The 22,575-nt window shown below is 44.0% G+C and overlaps 1 protein-coding gene across 2 annotated transcripts; it reads right to left on the reverse strand.

Moving 5' to 3' along the window:
• Positions 1-1,020: 1,020 nt before the first annotated feature.
• Positions 1,021-22,426, reverse strand: LOC119910292 (SLIT and NTRK-like protein 3). 2 transcript variants are annotated; one of them, XM_038728810.1, is made up of 7 exons: positions 20,508-22,426; positions 14,352-14,632; positions 13,907-14,158; positions 13,560-13,675; positions 12,371-13,300; positions 10,820-11,039; positions 1,021-3,609 (listed from the first exon to the last, which is right to left on the reverse strand). In XM_038728810.1, the coding sequence occupies exons 2-7, from the start codon at positions 14,565-14,567 to the stop codon at positions 2,470-2,472; spliced, it is 2,874 nt and encodes a 957-aa protein (XP_038584738.1). In that variant the 5' UTR covers positions 14,568-14,632; positions 20,508-22,426; the 3' UTR covers positions 1,021-2,469. The 2 variants fall into 2 exon arrangements, with proteins under 2 accessions (XP_038584738.1, XP_038584737.1); XM_038728809.1 differs by lacking the exon at positions 20,508-22,426 and adding an exon at positions 17,463-17,591.
• Between the last annotated feature and the right edge of the window lie 149 nt (positions 22,427-22,575).

Here is a 22,575-nt window from a genome sequence, read left to right on the forward strand (position 1 = left end):
GACTGAGGCTGTGGCGCCGCACTCTCTGTCACACACACACACACACACACACACACACACAAACAGACTTGCAGCACAAACATCCTGCTTCACACACTTTCTTAAACACATACACCTACAAAGGCACACCCCCCGTTTGTGTGTGTGTGTGTGTGTGTGCACGCATGCACGCACACACACACACACACACACAAACGCACCCACAGGGGGATTATCTGTGCAACAGAGTTCTGAACACTGAGAGTGAGGAGGCGTCTGAACAACTGCACTCATCAACGAAGGATGGAAAGAGCACAGCAGAAGGAAACAAAAAAACCCACACACACTCATACACACGCACACACGCACACACACACACACACACACACACACACCAGATGCAGAATCACACTTCAGTGCAAGCTACCTGTGTGTCGAGCAGCATATAGAGCAGCATCTTTCCGTGTCTGTCCTGTGAGGCTGAGCTGACAGCCAGAGCAATGAGAGAGAGGGAAGGGGAAATAGAAAAGAGAACGAAGAACAAAGGAGAACAGTGAGGAGCGGAAGGAAAAAAAGAGGAAAAAAACAAAAGACAGAAATCAGATGGAGAGATGAAAGTTGAAGAGAGAAGGACGATGGAGAAAATCATTAGGAAAGAAACAGCTGGAGAGAGATGGAGCAATTCACATACTTGGCCCCAGGGCCAAGGTTGTGAATTACATGTCCTTATTTTAGAAATAGATTGTATTGATTTTATACCATTAATGTGGTAGAATTCACACTATTGGCTTCTATATCCACGCTTTAGTGTGTGAGGAACCCTGAAGGCTCTCCACTTTGCTCAACTCTCATCTGATCTCTCCAACACACTGTGTGGACAAGCTTACAGGCTTAGCATACCACAAGCCCTTTCTTTCAGGCACTATTAAGGCAATGGATACGAAGAGAGTGAGAGTGCATTTATGCGGGTCAGGGCATGTGTCTATGTGTGTGTGCGCGTGCATGCATGCGTCAATTTGTCACACAGTAGCTTCCATCTCAAGGTTTTCTTTACGTAGCACCCTTTATTGTATTTTGTGGGTCGGCGGTAGGAAGGCTGAACCAGATGCAGAATCATCCTATACATTAATATAACATGATCCCTTACAGGAGAGCTTCAACACGCAAAAACTAAGAATAAATATATTCACAACTGCCTCTACTATTGGTAGGAGATGAAAGCATAAAAATGTACCTCTGTAAAAGATAATAATCGGTAGTTGATAGAAGTTCTGTCTTTTTTTTTTTTTTTTACAAAAAAAAAAAGCCTTCGTGTCCTGTTTTTTTGTCCTTTTTTTGCCATTCAATTTTCCTCTGAGAAATACTTAAAAATCAATACAATAACCTCTGTGCCTTTGTCCAATGAAAGAAAACGTGAAGCAGAGGTCCTCGTGGCCACATTAAGTCTGTCTGATTAAGAAATCCAGAATGCATCCATTGCCACAATGTCCTTCTGTATGTCGGCCTTCCTTTGTTTTGTCTTGCATTAAAAAAAATAATCTCTGTATCCTTTCCTCCATAAAACCAGAACCTTTTATTTTATCATTTCACACAGCGAACCAACTATTCCTGGATAAGTCCCTCATCTAGCCCTGTAAAAATCCAACTGGATAAGCAAATTAAGTTAACTGGATGAGATGAAAATGAACTGAACTGCATACAAACAACTCCAATATCGACTGGGTATATTATTATTTTTGGTTCATCCAGGGAATGCAATTATTCGGCGGCTTTGATTGGTTTCAGTCTCAGTCGTCCATCAGCGTCCCATCCGTTGGTACAAACCTCTTTGTTTAGATAAATATATCTGTATTCATAGAAAAATAAGCATTGACCACACTGCTGGCTGTTCATTGCTAAGGCACTTGGCTGTTTTCAGTCATTTCTCTCCCTCTCACTTTGTCTCGTCGTTTCTCCATCTTACAGGTCCGCCCAGCTAGCTCCACACCTTCTGGCTGTCACTGTTTATGACTCTTATGGTTGATGTTGCAAAGAGCTGGTGTGTTTCACCTCCACGCAGGTCTTTTGAGAGTGATAATATGAACATTAACGCCCACTGACACCACCCATACCACACTGTCTCCCGTTCATTGTGGCGCTGAGTAGAAAAAGGGGAGCTTTAGTACTTTTACGACTGTGAGGCGTAATGGAGGAAAAAATTCTGTAGTAGCTGCAGCTGAAGTTTCGCCTCCAGGCAGATTTCTGGGATCAGCTAATCCTTGCCAAATACCAACCTATACGCCAGTAGTGGGGAAAATACAAAAACTGACCTCAGCTCCTTATCCAGGAATAAACATGGTGTGTAGCGTAGTCCTGCTCCCCCACAGGCTCCTCTCAAAGCCACGCCAGCCTGTGTACAGGAGTCACTAGATGATTCATCACCAGAGAGGGAGATGATGAGGAGACAAGAGAAGAGGGGTAGCAGGAAGAGGGGGAGGGGGAAGAGTAGTGTTAAAACTGGTAAGAGCGGTCCAGCACCTCCATGTAATCTGGTGTGGTCCTCAGTCTGGCTCTCTGCTCTCCAGCTGCCTGCTCACTCTGGCTGCTGTTACTACCCCCTGCTGCGGAGCTGGCGGTGGTGACCACGAGCGTTTGATCGGGTCTGGCATCCTGTTTGGAGTCCTGGGGGTGAGGGTAGCGCGGCGGCGGCCTCGCATACCTGTCTGGCAGGTCTCTGAATTCGGGGGCAGGGAGTCTGAAGAGGCAGTCCACCAGTTCGACCTTAGGGGTGGGGCCCTGGCTGTCGATCACTGTGGGGCAGAGGATGCCGTTCCCGTGGAGGCCGGCGAGTGGCCCCATTGCTCCTGTAACGGTGTTGATGGGTGATGAGGACACCTCCAGAGTCCACTCCCTCTCCTTCTCTGCTGCAGAGCAGTACCCTGCCCCACTCTCTTTGGAAGCTGTGAATGTTTGCTGCTGCTGTGGTCGCTGTGTCACCGCTGCATCCTGTTCCTCTTTGTAGATGGGGTTGCTACATATGTGTGAGGCTGCATTAGTGTCCGGACCTTTCGACGCAGCCTCTGGGGGCAAGATGGTGTCGTAGACATGGTTGTGTTCGGGCGGAGGTAAAGGCGGCGTCTCTGGGAGGCCGTGGTGGTGGTGGTGGTGGTGGTGGTGTGTCTGCTCGGTAAAGATTCCACACTCCATCTGGATGCCAGCCAAGTCTACCTCTCCCTGGCGACGGAACGGCAGCTTGTCCCTCCTCCTTAGGGCGTAGGCGATTAGTGCCGCTGCCGCGAAGAATGCAGACACAAACAACACCAGCAGGCTGAGCACTAACACCGACAGAGGGATTGAATCCTTCCCCGGAGGGATCAGGGGCCCCAGCCCAGGGCCGGGGTAGCCAACCGACACACTGCTGTCTGCGGCTGTGGAGGTGGCTGTCTGCTCCTTCTGCTCCTGGTCCTCCTGGGGCTCCAGCTCAGGGCAGAGCAGCTCCATGGAGAGGGAGCGGAGGTCTACACCTTTGGTCTTTTCCGGGGAATGGCAGACCACCTCTCCCATCACCACCACCGCACTGAGCCCCTCCAGCCAACGCTTCAGTGGAGCTGCTTCACAGTTGCACTCCCACGGGTTCTGCTGCAGGTCCACCTGGAGAAACACACAACACCACAGCGTGTTGTCATCATGTAATAGTACACTAATTACTGGTCTGCCATGCAACTCATGAATCACTTTGGAATGTAAACAAAAAAAAGATAATTCTGCGGACATACTTGTGATATATATATATTAGTGACTTGGTATCTGTCTCTTGTGTTGAAGAATAGGCCAGTGGCTAACACTCTAATAAGATGACAACAAGAAAAATGATGTTTTCTCTCTTTTGCTACCTTTCACCAGCTAGAATCTATGGATAATTAATTTTTCATCATTTGCATAATATAATACAGCTCTCCACAATGGCCAGCATCTTTAAATGACTTTTTGACATATGCAAGTGATGTAAAGTACTGATTAATGTAAAGTATGTCATTATAGGGTCATCAAAACACTGAAGTGCTTACGTTTCCTGAATGGCTGCAGGTATGATATATTGTCAATAATAGAGAACAAGCAACGATCCAATTCAACTTGTAACACCCACAAGTGCTCACTTTAAAACCTGTTCACACGTGTACTACAGTAGGTTATAGGAATATTTTAGTTTACAATAAAGACCACTCAGAGGTTACATAAGTGGTTATTGACAAAATTCACCAGCAGGTTTTGTGTGACGAGCATCTGAGAGTATCACAGCACTTTGGTTTTAACAAAAGATGGGATGTGATAAAACTCTCCCTTATGCTATAATCCAATAGGTATGTGTGTAACCCCATTTTCTCATTGCCGGCTATTGATTGCGTGTCCTAAAACAAACTCAAATATTCACTTTGCACACACTGAAAAGGCTAAAGCAGATTATGCATAAAGGGAATCACTTACATCACGTAGTATTGTCTGCAGAACTGATCTGTTCCATATCTTTAGCAATGACACTGGCAATGGAAGCTGATATTCTCTCTGTCACACTTCCAAGGGCCTTGCACAAATGTTGTCATGCTAATTTGGTTAGGCTATCTCCCTGGCTTGCGGAAATAGATGGATGTTTTTTAAGATGATTCAGCATTGCTGTTGTGGGAGCCATGGTGCGACTACTTCCCCATGCCTCACACTGAACAACAGGATTCTCTTCCACTTTATTGGAGTTAGCCCACTGTGGGCTTTTGTGTGGCTTAGATAATGACATAATTGCGACTGGAGGGTGAGAATAAAACAACACTCGCTGCAGTTTTAACTCAGTTTGAACACTTCCACTATATTAAAGGTCCACTGAAAAGTGCAGTTGTCCGTGTTTCAGCATGATTGTGACATAACTGGGCTGTAATTCAGCATGAATGTGCATTTAAAAAACAAGGTGACATTTAAAATAAACACAGTATGACCAAAATGTCAGCTTCTTTATGCAGTTTCATGACTTTCATAACTAAAATCTTCCATCTGGTTGAAGTTCTTGAAGCATTTTATTCCAGTTATTGTTTGCTTTTGCACAGATCCCAAGGGCTCTATCCCCTCCTCTTTTGCAAGCATCTGTCTAACATGTCCAACATGGTTTACAATGTATACGCCTGGTCACCTAGTGTGTGATTTGCTGTCAGCTTGTCAATCAAAGCTATGTTGTGAAGGGAAATTTAAGACTCAGTTGGCCCGACAGGTGCTAGCTGCAGGGAAAATGCATGTGCATGAAACCATTATATATATATATATATACACATATATACACACACACATACACATACACACACATATATATATATTTTTTTCTGAACACAAAGGCTTTTAGTAAACTAAATTAAAAGTCACAAACAGTATGTTAATGACACTGTGTCATTGGCATATAGTACACTCAGTATACCAGGGGTACTCTCACCCTATGCCACCTGGGACTGGCTCCAGCGCCCCCCAACCCTGCACAGATAAGCAGGTATAGAAGAAGACTGACTGACTGACACTCAGTATACACTTGTTTAAATGTTACGGTTTTTAGCGCAATATTCACTGTTTTGATGCTGCATGTGATAATATTCACAAAGACATTAAAAAACACAAAAAAACTTCCTTTGTCAGAAAATACTGTATATTTAGCTCGATTTAAACAATGGCATCAGTTTTGGATGGAAACTACCCGCTTTGGCCGCAGAAGAGTAAATTTTCTCATGTCAGTTTTTATCATTATGATTGAGATCAAAGATCAAGCAGTAATTGTCCAAAATTTACTTGGGAGCTATAAAAAAAATTATATCAAGGGAGAAATTCATGCTCAGTGAGTTCAGTGTGTCTTATAATTGATCACTTTGCCCAAACAGCAATATCCTGTCAGTCATCCGAATTGTTAGTTCACAGAAATACAGTCAATATAAGCAGGTTTTTGGAAGTTCTTGTGCAGTAATTTTGCTGTAGTCTCTGGTGACGAGACGTCCCTCAGCTTCAGCTTGCCAAGGCTTCTCCATACCGATAAATGTGTTTCATTGTCTTTTGAATTATACACAGAGTGAAAATGAATAGAGAGCACTGGAAGAAGAACTTGCCAAGTACGCAAAATTTTGTTTTTCTGAGAAATGTGTATATTGGAAAACTGCCTTCATGGTTACAGTATATGTGAGATGTTATACATACAAAGCCAGAGAAATGCGCCAAAGCAATTCACCCATGGATCCTCTTACACTGTTAGATTTCATCAGTCTGTGATGTTGAGTGCATTCCAGGAGGTTTTTTTCCTTTTTGAAGTGTTGTAATTTACTTTCATAGTGTACTCACGCTCCCTTTGTCTGACTCGCTGACTTCTACCTCAGATAGTGATTTCCCATATTTCCCAGAGCGACTTCAACAACCCCTTGAGAAGGGGCATGAACTTGTTCTATCCAGCAGTTTGTGTTTCATGTAAGTGGAGAGAGAGGGTTAGTAATAGCAAAGACCAAACAGCAAGACTTTCTGGTCCATTGAGGCTATTGTCAGTGGAGAAATTGGCATCTCTGTGTGATTGCTGAACATCAGTGCAACATGGTGAGTCTAGAAAGAAGCCCTTGATCTTTTATTCTGAGGGAAAATAAACACTGACTTTTAATGCCACTGTATTAGATATTTGGATTTTCTGTGTTTGCAGTGTATGTAAGTGCTATGTAGTACGTAGGCATGACATACAGAGTGAAAAAAAACAAAATATTAACTACTACTACACATCACTGAGCCCAGAAAGTGACGTTTTTTGGATTGTCTTTTTATTGTCAGTTTGTCTTTTAAAATGTAAAAATAATCTAATCTTTCCCACCGCTATATTTGTACGGCTGACCAATAATCCAATATTATAGTTTATTATCTCTCCATATATGGACGTATAATAACATTATAATATTCAAATTTTGTGGATCACTATTTTCATGTTTAAACAAATGCAAACAACTTATATGGACTAAAAATGTTAAATACTTGAAATAAATATTTTGTAAATATTACAAGATACCCCAGTAAAAACAGAAAAGTACTATTAGAAACATGTGAATCTTGGTGTAAAAATGCATTTAACTTTCAACTGTGTGATTTTTAATACATATATTGAACAGATGTATACTGATACAATAAATGCAATATTAATCATGTCTATATCATTCAACCCTACAGATAATTGAGTAGAAGTGGTTATTAATTCTAAATTACTGAGAGAATCCTGTTAATTTTGTAAGAAAAACCAAATTACAGTGCAGTGGCATGTTGTGTTGTAAACTGGCTTTACTGGCATTTACTAAATAAGCATTAGTTAAACAGCCAGTCAATGAGACTATTCCCGTCCTGAAATAGGAGATACATTGGTGCGTTTGCCTGGACTGGTCAAACTCTGCAACTGCTAAAAGCCCGGTATTTCAGGGGCTTTTATCAAGCTAATGTGTTTATGTCAGAAGCACCTGTGGTGGTCATGTTGTTGCTGTGCTGTGCAGTTTTAAGTGAAATATTGGCTGATACCACAAAAAAATATATAACTTGTTTTCAGTGCATAAACATATGCACTGGTTTGTTATGTGTTCAGTAGATATTTACAACACAGGATGTAAACCAGCCAACTGAAAATAATGGCCCAACTAATAGAAGCAATAGTTGTACTGACGGGTAATCTTTTAATAGAATTATGATCTGGTATGGACATTAGTGGTTATAATGAACTCTATTACCTGAATATCAGTTGAGTTTTAGAATCAAAACAATGTTACTATGCCCAGACACAACTCAACATTTGACTCTTCTAATTACTGGCTAGCTGCTAGCCAATTTAGCATCACTAACCACAGCATTGCTAACTCTAAATATTACGTTTAAAAGAAGTTTGATTACAGAAAGTAAGTTTATTAGAGCTGGGAATTATGAATAGTTTTTATAAGCTAAGAGACTGTTGATCATCAAATGCTGACCGTCGATATTAGCAGGTTCAGCTGGTGAAACTATTTCATTCAGTTCAGTTCAAAACTAGCCCACTCAAGCACTGTTTATATTGTTTCTGTCACTTTCACGGTCTTTCAGTAAGCTTTTAACCGGGAAGCACTGTGTATCCACGGCTAAGCAGCTCCATTGCTAAAAGCTAATTATTTGGCCACTGACAATGAATGTTTAGTATAGTTTAGCTTGAATATTTGGGAGCAGTACAATGTTGTTGTTGTACTGATTAGACAAACATTATACAACACATCAATCAGTGAGTTGGGGGATTTTGTTACCTTTGGACCGAGCCAGGCTAGCTGTTTCCAGTCTTTATGCTATAGTAATAAGCTAACCATCTGCTGGTACCTTGGTACCCATCTCCTGAGCATCAGTGATATCTGTAAGGGGAGGTGCCTACGCAGAGCCCAAAGGATACTAAAGGACAGTACCCTCCCAGCCACAGCCTGTTCACCCTGCTGCCTACTGGGAAGAGATATAGAGGTTTCTGCTGCCGCACCACCAGTCTTCAGAAAAGTTTTTTCCCCCAAGCTATGAGAATTTTGAACTCAAATTCATCCTCAGCACTGCTCCATATAGTTTATTTCTGTTTTCCATTTTATGATCGCTTTTGTATTACTGAATGTTGTCTGCTACATAGCAGAAGGGAGTTACAAACTTAATTTCACTTTACAACCTGTTGTAATATGACAAATAAAGCTACCTTCTACCTTTTACCTTGAACAGACGAACGTGAGAGTGGTATCAATCTTCTAACTCAGCAAGAAATCAGTGTATTTGCCAAAATGTCAAACTATTCCCTAAGATTAGTTTGCACCAACCACCTTTAAAAAGTATTGTCACTGATTGTGTACATAAGGTCGATGAAGCATTAACTCAGACTCAAGTAAAACTGATAATCAGGTGAATTTTAGATGGATTTTAAATGCAATGCTTCCCTGTCCCTGGTGAAGACTGTGCTGTTTTCATCAATCTTTCTGGGGGTGCGCACTGTTTTTCCATCACGCAAGGTGAGATGTTGCTGTGGGCATGTTTCTTCATTGCAGCTGGCAGTGATGAGAGAGAGCTGCCCTACTACACAACATGTTCTTTGCATTTACTGAGAAACACATATGTGTTCCTGAACTGTACATATTGCTGGCATCCACTCAGATGGTGATTCACCTAACGTGATTTTATAATATTCTTTTCATCGGTTTTCAAAGAGGAGACGCTTGCTCCTGTGTTGCTCTGAATTAACAAGTTTAAAGAACTTATAGACACCACAGCAATTTTAATTTTCTCTGTAATGTCTCACTAATGGTTATTTTAAATAACAGAGACATCGGGGAGGTATTTTTCTAAAAGATCAGTGCATGTAAGTGGGTGTAACTGTATAATCCTGTTCTTGATGGTGACAATGACTCTAAGCTATACATGCAGCTGTATTATGATTATCAAAATGGACTGCTTTTTACAGCAGCCGCGAGCTTCACCCTGCTTCCATCTGTGTTACCCTTTGATTTTACTGTGCAAACTCTGGCTCCAAAAACACACACCAGCGCCCAGAAATCCCACCTCCCCAGCTTCAAACAGGCCAGCAGTAAGTCAACAGGTGATATCATTGTCACATTATTTTCTGCAGTCCATGGGCAGCGCTAATGTGGCTTTGTCAGAGTAATAACAACCCTGGTAAATGAATGAATTCAATTACTGTGCTACAGATTTTGAGCACTACAATGGTGATACCGCTGGGCTTTATGAATATGGCCCACAGCGTACTTCCATTTGGTGAATGCTTTAATGCTCTTGGACATCAGAGGCGTATAACTGCATAAAAACATAATACACTTCTACATGGTTCCTCCAGCTCCATAAACCACTGTCGTCCTTCCCCTAAGCAAACATTTAGAAACAGCCTCTGAACTGCCAGCCTCACCCACACTACCTAGAATCGGGAATTTTTCATGGAGCAAAGTAAAACGGAAATTCACAATGACATTCAGGCTAATCCACACCCACCTTACCTCATTCTACTCTGGCTGTCTAAGAAAAGCCTAGTACATTAAATTTGCTGAAGTGAGAGGAGGCAGGATGAAAAAAATGTAATACCTCGGGTTCGGTCCTTATTGGTGCATTGTGTACAGCATCCAGCCACATAATGCTGCAGTCAAATGTGCGAGGTAAGGTCTAACAAAAATAGTGAATTTAACACATACTGTAGTTTATACAGTCTATTTACTAAGAGGTGTGTTAATTACAACCATACTCAAAAACTCTAGTTTAGCTCCTGGTTTATTAAGACCATTTATGCAAATCGAGTCAATTGCGATTTTCCAATTACAATACCTGAGGCGCAACCATAGTCTCATATGGCACAGCAGAGCTCTCAAAACAACAGACAATGCAGACGACGGAGAAACTGCCGCTGTGCCAGAGGCCAGGAGATCAGGTGCTGCCAGATGTTTTAAATGCAGGTATGGCTTGATCCAAGATTTCAGCTTGTTTTGTTTCTTTCATCAAGCTGTGATAATGTAATGTGTCTTGGCAATCTATTAGTTCTTTTAATCTCATCATCTGACATTTGAAACAAATACACTCTGGATAATTATGCACATTTTCATTTAATAAATCAACGGGGGTGATCCAATTCAATAATCTCCATTTTTTCACGCTGCCACTGTCACTTAACAAAACGCATGTTATTTTGGCCTGAATTTGCTAAAAGCCTCATGCCAGTTATCTGACTCATTTACACTAACAGCAGGTTAGCAGCTCAGAATGTTTTTGTTTTTTTCTTGAGCATCCACCTTCACTGAAACCCCCTCAATCATTCTGTGAATAGGTTTGCACTAACCTGTACCAGTCCGGTGAGGTGCTCCAGCACGCCCACCATAGGAAGCTGCAGAAGGTGGTTGTTTCTCAGATTGAGGCGAGCCAGATTAACTCCAGAAAACACACCGAGAGGGAGGCTCCGCAGCAGGTTGGCATTGAGGAACAACAGCTGGAGGGACGGCATGGAGTCGAAGGTCCCAGGATCTATCTCACGGATCTCGTTGTACTCAAAATAAAGGTACCTAAAAAGGGGAAAGAACAATGTTACAGTGTCTCTGTATACATGCAAAGAAACTGAAGATGGACTATGGAAATAAAAGGGTAAATGGTTATGTAAAGGAAACTATCACTGTACCTCAGTACTTAGTGATATCTGACAGTAAAGATACATGAAATATAATAACATTACAAAAAGCTAATAAGGTCCTCTGTTGGTATAAATAATTATTTTCAATTATTTTACAAATAATTTATTAATACAAATTATTTTGTACGTAATTAAGTATTAATTACACATTAATATGTATATAATGAAGATTTCATTTAATCTGCACTTTTACAGTTCATTAGCTGAAAGGAAACCAAATGATTTTGTGTAATTTTGGCTACTTGCCTTAGTAGGCCTGATCATCATGTCAAATTTAAGACACTTTGAATTTTTAAGGTTTTTATTTCAATAATAGAAATCAGTTTGAATATAGGGAAGGATTAAGTATGACTGGATACTTTTCTTTGCATGCTAGTTATCCAATATACTTTCACGGCTGAAATAAGTAATAGATGTGGTTTAAATGTACTGCTCACTCGCCCCAGAGTCACTAACAAAGGCTAACGAGAGGTTAAGAGGCAGACTTTTTGGATGTCCTGAGAGGATCTTTATTATTGATTAATAGTCAAATTAATGGGTCTGTACATTTTCTGAACCTTTTTTTGAAATATGGAGATTGTGGAGCTGAAAACTAAAGGCTGTTCTGAATACACAAACCTTCTCGCTCCTCTTTTTACAGCAGAGGATGAAAGTTGACCTGTTGTCTTAATCAAACACCACCGTGTTTAACTCACTGAATAAATACAATTACTAGACTCTAGATATTAGCTGTATACATTATTTGCTGAGGAATTATCTTTATAAGCTTAATCTGACAATGATACATATGCATCATTCTGATGACTCGTTTTTATAATAAACCTTTTTTCCAAAAAAGCTAAATTCCTGGCATCATCCGGACGTCTCACCGCCTTATCAACACCTCTGTGTGCAAATACAAAAAAACATTAATTTTCACGTTGTCAATCATACCAGGCTCACACCTCAACTGAAGCATGCCATGAGGCAGCGTGACTAACAAATGACACTCCTGGAAGAGAATGGGCACCTTTCATTTCAATAAAACTCCGGCATAATGGTAATCAGAATGTTCTGCTCTGTGCTATGCCAGTGTTACAGTGAAATTCATTTCCACAAACAAATGTCTAAATGCCTAAGCTGACATGTGGCTTCAGTTTATGGATTTGTTTTAAGTGCAGTGAGAGTGAACTGCTGCGGGTGATCCCAAAAACAAAACAACACTACCTTAGATTCTGCAGCCCCAGGAACATGTGAGGGCTGAGCCTCTCCAGGTTGTTCCCGTTCAGGTAAAGACTCCTCAGGGTTGTCAGGCTGGAGAAGGCCCCCTCCTGGAGGTAGGAGATGCGGTTGTTCCCAAGGTGAAGCAGGTCAAGGCTGGAGAAATTCCAGAAGTCTGTGCGATAGATCCTCTGGATTAAGTTTCCACTCAGGTACAGCTTGCGTCCATTGAGAGGCCGAGGTGTGAGCTGGGACACATTGAGGAAGGCGTTCTCCTTGCAGTTGACGGTCAGGCCCAGGTCTGTGATGTGAAGGTTGCAAGTGCAGCCCAGGGGACAAATGATAGGGATGGGGGGTCGAGTTTGGTAGCCAGCCACGGGGGGATTCTGGTTGGGCATCAGGCTGCGAGGTGTCGGGGATATTCTGGAGGGTCGAGGCCTTTTTGTGGGCCTCGGGTGCCTCTCCCTGTCTTTACGCTCGGCTGAAGAAGAGGATGACGAAGTCGAGGAGGTATGAGTGTTCTGGCGGGAGCCGTGGACCATGGAGGACGGTTTAGTTGGCCTGATTCGCCCAGGCTGGGAGTTGGGTTTAGAGTTTGGGGGCAAATGTTGGGGCTGTGATCCTGCTGATTGACCACCACCCTCTGCTTGTAACTCTTTATCCGGGAGGTCAGCACACAGTTCCTTGCGTGGGATTTCTCTCAGGTCCTTGCCGTGAAGGTGGAAGGGATATTCACAGGTAACGTCCCCGACTACAGCCGTGTAGGGGATCTGACCCAGCCACTGCTGTAGCTGCACTGCCTCACAGCCACAGTTCCAGGGATTCTCCTCCAGCTGTAGCTCCATCAGGGAGCGACCAACATACTCCAGGGTCCCAGCATATGCCAGGCTCTTCAGACGGTTTCCCCGCAGGTCCAGATGAGTCAGAGACACAGATCTGGAGCAGCGGGAGGAGGGGGATAGTTAGCTAGGTTAGATGAAAAGAAAATGTGCAAATAAAGGTGTACACATTCCGTTATTGAGAAATCAGCTTTTTATCTGAATTTGAATCTGCCTTTTATGATATGAAATGGTATGCCACAGAAACATTAATTCAACAGCAGTACAGACAGGCTAATTGTGTCTCACACTGATATTTCTACAGATCAGTCCCGGCATAATTCAAAAGCTTTGAAGTAAAAGAATCAGAATCTAACCTGAAGAGATGAGCAGGCAAGACAGGGATCAGGTTGTCGTTGAGGATGAGAACCCTGAGCTTGTAGAGGAACCTCAGAGCGCCGCTGTCGATTCGTTTGATCACGTTGTAGTCGGCCTGCGAGTAAAAAGAGAAATTGTAATGAACATAATTGCTGCAATTGAAAACTAGACTGAATGCAGCAGGCACTCTCCATTTGAAAACACACATGAGATCTTGAGAAGATTATTTCACTCAAGCCACCTGCCAGCCATTGACTATTTCTGTCACAGCACATCTATTGTAGTCTTGTGGGAAACAATCCCGTCAATCACGGATAATCAACATGGATTATATTCTCAAGCCTACCTGGAGGTATTCCAGAGCCTCTAAGCCAGCGAAGGTATCATTTCTGAAGACCTCCAGCTTGTTCTCGTGGAGGTACAGGCGTCTCAGTTTAGCCAAACCGTTGAAAGCTCCCACTCGGATGTCCTGGAGTGCATTGTTGCCAAGGTTTATCGACACTGCGTTGCCAAGGTGCTGAAACCCGTTGCTATAGAGACGCCTCAGTGAGTTCCTCTGGAGGTTGAGTTTGAAAGGGCGGACCCACGACTGTGACACCTGAGTGATTAATAAGAGGTCTGATTAGTTATCTTATTAATTACATGAATTTAACAGTTAGAAACACCCATAAGCCCCATTATAGGCAGGATTGTAGCCTTGGAGATACTGTATGTTAACGAGATAAATGACAGCACCATAAAGTGCAGTGCAGTTCCACGTGCACTGCCTGATAAATGAAGAGGGATGATACCTGGCTGACATTAGTGAACCCACGCCCATCGCAGTGCACATGCAGCACGCCTTCTTTGACCTCGCATGTGCACGGCTCGAAGCATGGCTCGTCCACTTCCTCCTCGGAGTTATCCACTAGAGGGGTGTGTGTGGAGGTGGGGGTAGGGGTGGGGGTGTGTGATGCCCGGGACAGACACACACACCCCAGGGCCACTGCCAGAGCGACCCACTGCATCCTCCTGCTTCTCCCTCTCAGCTCAGCAGCCTGGGGCTAAAGCCCGGCATTGGCCCTTCACCGCACTGCACGGGGAGCCACGGCACATACATTCACGCACAAAGACACACACACACACAGACACACACGCAGTTAAAAGAGGGCAAACAGCCAGGGACGCAACAGCAAAAGTCAGTTCAGGATGAATCAGACTGATGATACATCACAAGCATACGAAAGCAGTCAGAAAATAAAAGTTAAATCACACAGTGCCACGAGAAAAGAATTACATTACACTGGAATAATGATGTCCAACTGGAGGCCACAGTATGTGTTGTGATATGAGCAGAACCATGGTAAACACACGTAAGATGCAAGCAGCACAGGAAAACAAGGCTCACCAAAGCGGGAAATAATGATTCAAAAAGATGAATCCGAGTCTCTCAGCTGCTGAAACGTTGTTTTTGAATTACAGATTCAAATTCTGACATTGAAAATGCAAAACAATAGCAAACACGTGGGCTAGTTCACCTGTGAATCACATTTTATCATTTTTAGAGTGGCTTTTTGGACAAGTGGGGGGTGGGGGGGGCTCTTGATGAATATATTCATTTGTACTCTCAAATGCCCGGTGAAGCTGAAATGTCACGCATGTGTTGTTTTAATGTATGCAATATGAAAATGGGTGAATGCAAATCAGATTCATAATGCTTCTGCCTAATGAACTGCTCCATTTGATAAGATGAATGGCAATCAGAGAACAGAAAGACAAGGCACAAAATATGCCATATTATCAATCAGCAGAATGGGTTAGGTTATCAACAGCCATCGAGTCCTGTCATAATCATCATTGTGATAATGACAGTGGAGTGAAATCATCGTTGCAAATCCAAACTCTTCAAAATTTTCCTAAGGGCTGATGTTAAGGCAGTGCAGTGACAGGCAGGAGCATAAACTGATAGTGATAGTGATGGTGGTGGTGGTGGTGATGGTGGTGATGATGATGATGATGATGATGATGATGATGATGATGATGATGATGATGATGATGATGATGACAATGGCACTGCAATAAAAACAGAACAAGAGTTGCAGTAGTCTTGGAAACAAAAACAAAGAAAGACAGTTGAGATGTGAGTCTTGCATGGGGATATTTCCTCTCAAGTCTTAATGAGATCTAAATTGGATAAAGCATCTTGATCTACTCATACAGTGTTGAACACTGCCATGCGAAATGCAATAATGATCATCATGGTATGGTAGCTGTAATCATACAGCAATAATCTAGCATCTGGGAGTTGGACAAGGAGGCAGCAGTGAAAACATCACCGCCCGAGAGAGGAAGAGCAATCACAGAGATGATTATGACGGGGGAAAGATGAAGGGAGAGGTGGAAATGAGAAGAAGAGGAGGAGGAGGAAAAATGGGAACAGAGCGAAGGGATGGAGTAAAGGAGAGACAGACAGATAAAGGAAGAGTAATGGGCAGAGAGTAGGTACAAAGGATGAGGAAACGGGTGAGGTGGGAGAGAGGAGTGGGATTGCATAAGCAGTGAGAAGTCAGTCAAGGCTGCCACTCAGGATGAGAGCTCACAGTGAAACAGCTGAAATCTGATATTGATTACATCAAAGCCCTCCTCTCACCCTGCACACAATGTACGCCCGCCTCACAGAGAAGCAGTGCTGGAGCCAAGTTGCATGCGTGTGTGTATTGCAAAACAATGTGAGGAAAGTCAAGGCATTTCAAAAAAGTGTGCTTTTATAGCCTGCCAAGTACAGAAACAGGTAGCAAGACACGTGTAGATGAGTGTGTGCTTTCATAACAAACCATGTGCAATGCTGCAATACTTGTTGGACAGTCCTACAATGAAACCATGAGAGGAAGTGAAAAACACCTTCTCCCCCCATAAGATTAGGAAAATGTATCACAGTGCTTGGAGCAAGGAACAGGACAATCTAGGCCAAAATGCGCAATAGTTTTTGAAAAACTGGAATACAATACAGAATACAACCCATTCACAGTCCCAGTAGGTCCTGGTTTCGTCAAAGAAAATGCATTGTTTATTGCAGGGCCTGAAGCCCCCTGTATAGAGGAGATCAATACTGAGTCCAGATAGACCACTGAGATCCCTCCTGTTAGATTCTGCTTTGGTGGATGGCCATCTCTCCTTAATCAGAAGAAACATAGTCAACACTCAAGCCTCTTTCTCCAATCAGCCGGAGTGGACTAGTCAGCAGTCGGCATAGCTCTGCATCATTATGGTAACAAGAAAGGAAAGGACTTAAGTGTTGACTGGTGACAGCACAGCAGAATTTAAAACTCTATCCGTCTGTCTGTCTTCATGTCCATCTGAACACGGGCCTGGCACAGGTGTGGCTTCCCTCCATGACTTTTCCCCCCCTCCTCCTCTCTCCTCTAGACCTGCACACTGACGCAAGCGAACCAGAGATGACGGTCACTGCTTATTCTTCACCATATTATTCATGTCACATAATTCCAGTGTCTACCTCTCCGTCCTCTCTGTCCGTCAGAACACACAGAGCCGCACCGAAGCTTCACACTGGCTTTTACATGGGCCCCTGCTCCCAGCACAGACCCGCACTATATCAGGCAAGCAGCAGCAGCATCACTGATCAAATGTATGGGGCTGTGAAACCTGGATAGCCCACAGCCCTCCAAGAAAATCAATTAGCCCTTAACATTACAGCACACAAATTTTAATAGTTAGTAGAATTAAAGCATGACCAATTAAACAGCCTAGTCATTAACAGACCCTATTAAGACACCAGGCTATGTATGAAAATCCTTGGCAGAGTAACGCAATCCAATTGCTTTCCCCATTGTCTGTCTCTCCCCACCAGCCTCTCTGATCCACACAGCGACGCTTAGCAGAGCAGGGATGCGGGTAATACTCACTCAGTCCGCCGCCAAAGAATTAGGGAACGACCGAGAAAACACTTTAGAGGCTGACTGTCGACATGTCGTTCACGTTCAGCCGCACTCTTCTCCCTCTCTCTCCTCTCCTGTAGCGGCTGAGGCGGATGGGGAGGGGGGGGGGACCAAAGCAAGGGGGGGGACGTGCTAAGACTGCAATGAGGTGGAGGATAAAAACCGGGAGAGAGAGAGAGAACGAGAGAGAGAGAGAGAGAGAGAGAGAAAACGATTGGCTTTAGGATGCAGGTCCGCTTCTCCACAGCGCAGCCCGTGGGAGCTGCGGCACTGGACCGCTGGACAGGCGTGCAATTCGCGGAGTTGTTGCCTTCGTAGTGATGGAGAATGCTCTGTTCATCTCAAACACAACTGGGTAATTCATAGAGGAGAAGGGGTGCGAAGGCGCCGGAATTAATCATGCAATGAGGCAGCTCGCAACTGCTAGTTTGATTATGAAGCATAAAGCGCGCAGGGTGGGTTCCTCCTCACCAGAGGAGCCACTTCAGCTCCTCATCATAAACACATTACAGAAGACACAACAGAGTCACAGACAATGGGCCCCATAAACTTTCTCCTCACGTTGCCCGCGTGTGCAGTCTGGTAAAAATACCCCGACTGTTCAGCTATACCGACAATAATTTATAATCTCATTAGTTTATTCATCTCTCCTCTTGCCCTTAAGCACCGACGGATTTCGTGAAACCGGTGTGTGTTACCATGGCGACTCGTGCCAGCTGGCTTCGGCGCGCACAGACGCGCGCGCGCGCGAGCACGCTCAAAGCATCAGTCGGGAAAACTGTGGTGACTGTTATGAGGGGAACAGTGGAGATTACAGGGAGGCCTCGAAGTCTGCATGGCCTACATCAACACACCTGTCTTGCCAAATGGAGGTGGTGGGCGCAACAGATGCGGTGGAGATTAAGAGCACCGACGTCCCCACCCACCCACCTCCACTGAATTTAGCCTCCTACAGAGGCTAATGAAAGTCTGTAGGTGCCAATGCTGCCTCTAAGTGGCAGGCATAGGCCCCTTGTAAAGCTTGGGGTCCCCAGTGGACCAATAGCATGGTCTCCATCAAGGACACCATGTTGCCACAGTGTTGAAAACAAGCATTCAAAAGCATTCAAATATCAGTCAGCTGGTTGCATGGCTATAGGAAAAGATTTAATAACAACATGTCTTCCACATTACTGAGCTGAAAGTTCAATTTTCAGTTCAATTTCACATTGATTTTAGCGTGCATTAAGGTGAATCACCTTGAGGAAATGGAGAGGTGCATCTCTCCCTCACACGCACCCTCTCCTTCCACTCTCTCTCGCCATACCTCTCCCTACAGCAGTGGAGAGGTATGCTCTCCCTGGAGATTCCTATCAGAAACAGTAACAGACACGGTTCCAGTAATATCAGGAAGATGTAGATGATGGTTATAGATTTCAGGGCTCTCAGGTGCATTAGGCTGTATTACAGCCTCCCCACAAGGCTACTTAATGCTTGCGTGCAATGGAAACAGGCTGGCAGATGCAGGGCATATATACACAGCCACACGCGCACACACGCATTTGTGGAGACACGCACACATTCACACATCACACAAGTCACGTTTAAGTATGCAGGGCTGCAGCTTATATAGACCTATAAGGTTTTGGCACTGAAATATTATATTTCCAGCTCTGTGACAGGTGATGCCAGATCTGTGGCAGGGGTAATGTGATCCCAGACCTGAGGCTATATCGTCTACCTCAGAGTGTAATAATGTCCGTGATGGAGAATCTGGGCGAGAAACACTCGCTTTCCTTACCACGGTGTTGTTGTTGAACCGTGGAGGCTCCCTAAATTAAGAAAACAAACGGAGAGGAACTGAGAAAAGATGGTTATCAGGCACCATCAGATACCTACGTGTCTGTTCTCTAGGGGCAGGAGCTGCTCTGAGCACATGAAGCACTTTTTTGGAGCGTTGATGGGGGCTCTAAAGTAGGGGATCTATTTATACTGGCCTAGTGCTGTCTGTGGAGCTGTCCAGTGCTGAAATGGATGGGAATTCATGCTGTTTTACTTCAGCCACTTCTCCTTTCTTCCTCCTCCGCTTTCTCCTTCTCCAAAGCCTTTTCTTTTCTCCCATCTGAATAATTTCTGTCAGATCATACTAAGATTCCTTCTATTTCACTCCCCTTTCGTCTTTCCCTCCCTCCCTTCTCTCCCTCCCTCCCTCCCTCCCTTCTCTCCCTCCCTCCCTCCCTCCCTTCTCTCCCTCCCTTCTCTCCCTCCCTTCTCTCCCCCTTTCTTCGTTCTTTACTTTCTTATGTTGATTCTCCTGTGGGCTCTTGTCAATTCAGACTGGTTTACATGCCAATCCTTCTTTTATTTCTTCCCCTTTTGTTTTCCCAAGCCAGCTCACTCCATCTTCTCTTCCACTGTAGACACACTGCAGGAAGTGGTCATCCCATTTTTGTAGCTCCCTCCGATTATATTTTTGTTCACAAGATATCTGAGGGGGGACTGGCTTGCATGCACGAATGCACACACACTCAAGACTTGAGTACAAGCAGGCACACTGACAAGTGTAAGAACGGGGTTTACTCCTCTCCCCTGCCAATCCACGGGTCAGAAAATCTCCTTAAAGCTACAAGTTGTTCACATACTGTTGCTCAGTCCCTTAACATGTGTCTTAGCTTCTTTGGGGCCCGCACTGCCCCCAGTCTTTAGTTACAGAGCGGGATGAGGCAATCAGAGAGGCAGGCAAGGGCACCCTGCACTTTGTGGGAAAGAGTAGAAAGCAAGTGGAAGAGAGCAGGGAAAAGAGGGAGGGAAGGAGGAAAAGGAAAATAACAGGCCGGTTGTGGGAGAGAGTGTAAGCGAGGCAATGAGCAGTGGGAATTTGGGGGTTCGTGAGCACTGGCTGAGATTGTGGAAGGGGGGGGGCAACAGATAGAGGGGATAGATATGGGGGAGGAGGGGGGGTGATGGCCAGGAGGGCAGGTGGTTCTGTCATTAGCTCCAGATTAAAGCAGAGGGCAACTCCAGAGGACTCACCTCTGATTCACACAGTAGTACTGCAGGCAAGGACAAGCCTCCCGGGAGACATGAAAGACACACAAGAGCACACATGTTAGAGACACAGCAGTGATTCACAGGATTACCCAGAGGCATGACCATACACATAAACACACACAAGCATATAACACCCCCTCCTCATTAAACATAACTACACACAAGATACACCGTGACTCACAAGAACATGCCGACTCCCACACACATGCCACATTCAGAGAGTCATGCAGCACAGGCACGCACGCATACATGCATATACACATCGCTGAGCTAATTAATCGAATCTCCTGTTTTAATTAGGATTCAAATCAGCTGCTCTGGGAATCTTGCCCCGTTGGAATGTTAAGGTAAAGACTCTGTACCTCTTTGCTGATGCTGCCTCCAATGACTCTACAGCAAGCTGACAGACGGGGACAAATTCATAATACCTACAATGATTCAGCTGGCTGCATTCTACATTGCGTTTTCACACAGACACATTTTTCTGGGGAGGCCTGAGGTGCCCGATCTGAACCTCAATTTGCACTCAGTCACTGAGAATGTGGAAACGTGGAATTATGGCGGCTCACGTCGCAGCCACGCTAATACAATATGCCATACCATGAAAAGGCCATATGTGTTGGCATTAAAGGGGAGATTCACGGTTTGCAGAGGCCTGTCCAATTGATCACTAACACAAGCATGCCATTTCGCTCTGAAAGTTTTCATGTGGCGAGGCATGTAAAGGCACTTTCACACAATTCTAATAGGCTGCTTATCCTTGCTATTACCACAGCTTTGCAATTTCAGCCAAGCAATGGCTCCGTACTCACACCAGCGCAGCTACTGTACGCCTGGTGCAAGTGCATCATTCCTAGCGTTATCTCAAGGGCTCCATTAGTAATCAATATGATATGTTTGTGAGAATCAGCTTAGTACTTTCACTTTCTGCTTGGCTGCTTTAGAGCAAGTCAGAGGAATCAATATGCTAACATTTCTGTTTGATTCTCCTGAATCAGACTGAGGAAATATTTATTCAGTGACTAATAGAGCTATATTTTAAGCAATGAGTAAGTCTTAGAGTTTTCACTGTTTCATCTCATATCTTGAGAGATCTGCCATCAGCTAAAAGATGAGGATGAGACAGCTCAACTGTAGTGGAACCACACGCCGCCTTCATCTGTCCCGAATGTCTTAATATCAGCTCAGGTGAAGGCTGGACTTGATGAATTAAAAGGAGGAGAGGATGCCAAGTAAATCCATTAGGATACAGGAACTCAGGCGTGTGTCTGGCTCGCCGGTTGTCATGGCTGTGGTGTTTATCACCTCTTTCTGCCGACAGAAGCCCAGGGGCAGATCAGATTGGCTTCAGACAGAGAGAGAGTTGGTGAGTGAGGGGGAGGACATATTGGCACAGCAGAGGGGTGAAATGCCAACACGCTGCAGAGGGGAGGCTGAGGAAGGGCACTGGACAAATGTCAATGTGGTTTTTCATGATGAGATTTTGCTTTTAACCATTTGACTGTGATTTGAGGTTTGGCGTACAGTATGTTACAAATATTAGTTGGTCTAATCAACAGCAATCCCTCACTTCAAATCTATCTTTTGCTCATTCAGTTTATTCAGTATTTGCTTGGCTTTTATTACATTTTTGTCTGTTTTTAAATAAACTAAGATTGTCTTTTGTACACCTGTCTTACTCAGATGTCTCAGTGGACCATTTATAGATAAGATAAGAGCATTAAAACATTTACATATAATTCAAAGTCCTTTAAATTCTATCAAAAAACAGTAATTGGTAGCCTTTTAAAATGAGCCTAGAAGCATCTAAATCTCTGACCATCCTCAAAAATCAGGTGTTAAATTTGCTCAATGTCCCCCGTGGCCTATGCCTGCCACCTAGTGGCCCTTAAAATTAACATCCCTGTCAGGAGCCTTATAAAGGTGCGTGGGGGGGGGGGGGGTTCAATTTTCATAGAGAGTAGGGGCTGTCATGTGGCTAGCTGACAAGACAATTCACATCCAATTCAATTCTAGCCGGTTATACTGACGAAGGAGATGAAATAAAACG

This window comes from Micropterus salmoides, unplaced genomic scaffold, assembly GCF_014851395.1.
Source record: "Micropterus salmoides isolate LMB-PRFRI ecotype aquatic unplaced genomic scaffold, ASM1485139v1 Ms_hic_scaffold_19, whole genome shotgun sequence".
Lineage (NCBI taxonomy): Eukaryota > Metazoa > Chordata > Actinopteri > Centrarchiformes > Centrarchidae > Micropterus > Micropterus salmoides.

Excerpts from the sequence above, each read along its gene's own strand:
- LOC119910292 (XM_038728810.1), bottom strand. The coding sequence starts at position 14,567 with ATGCAGTGGGTCGCTCTGGCAGTGGCCCTGGGGTGTGTGTGTCTGTCC. Across the intron at positions 14,159-14,351 it reads GGTTCACTAATGTCAGCCAG|GTGTCACAGTCGTGGGTCCG; the intron begins GTATCATCCCTC and ends TTAATCACTCAG. Across the intron at positions 13,301-13,559 it reads TTGCCTGCTCATCTCTTCAG|ATCTGTGTCTCTGACTCATC; the intron begins GTTAGATTCTGA and ends CCGCTGCTCCAG.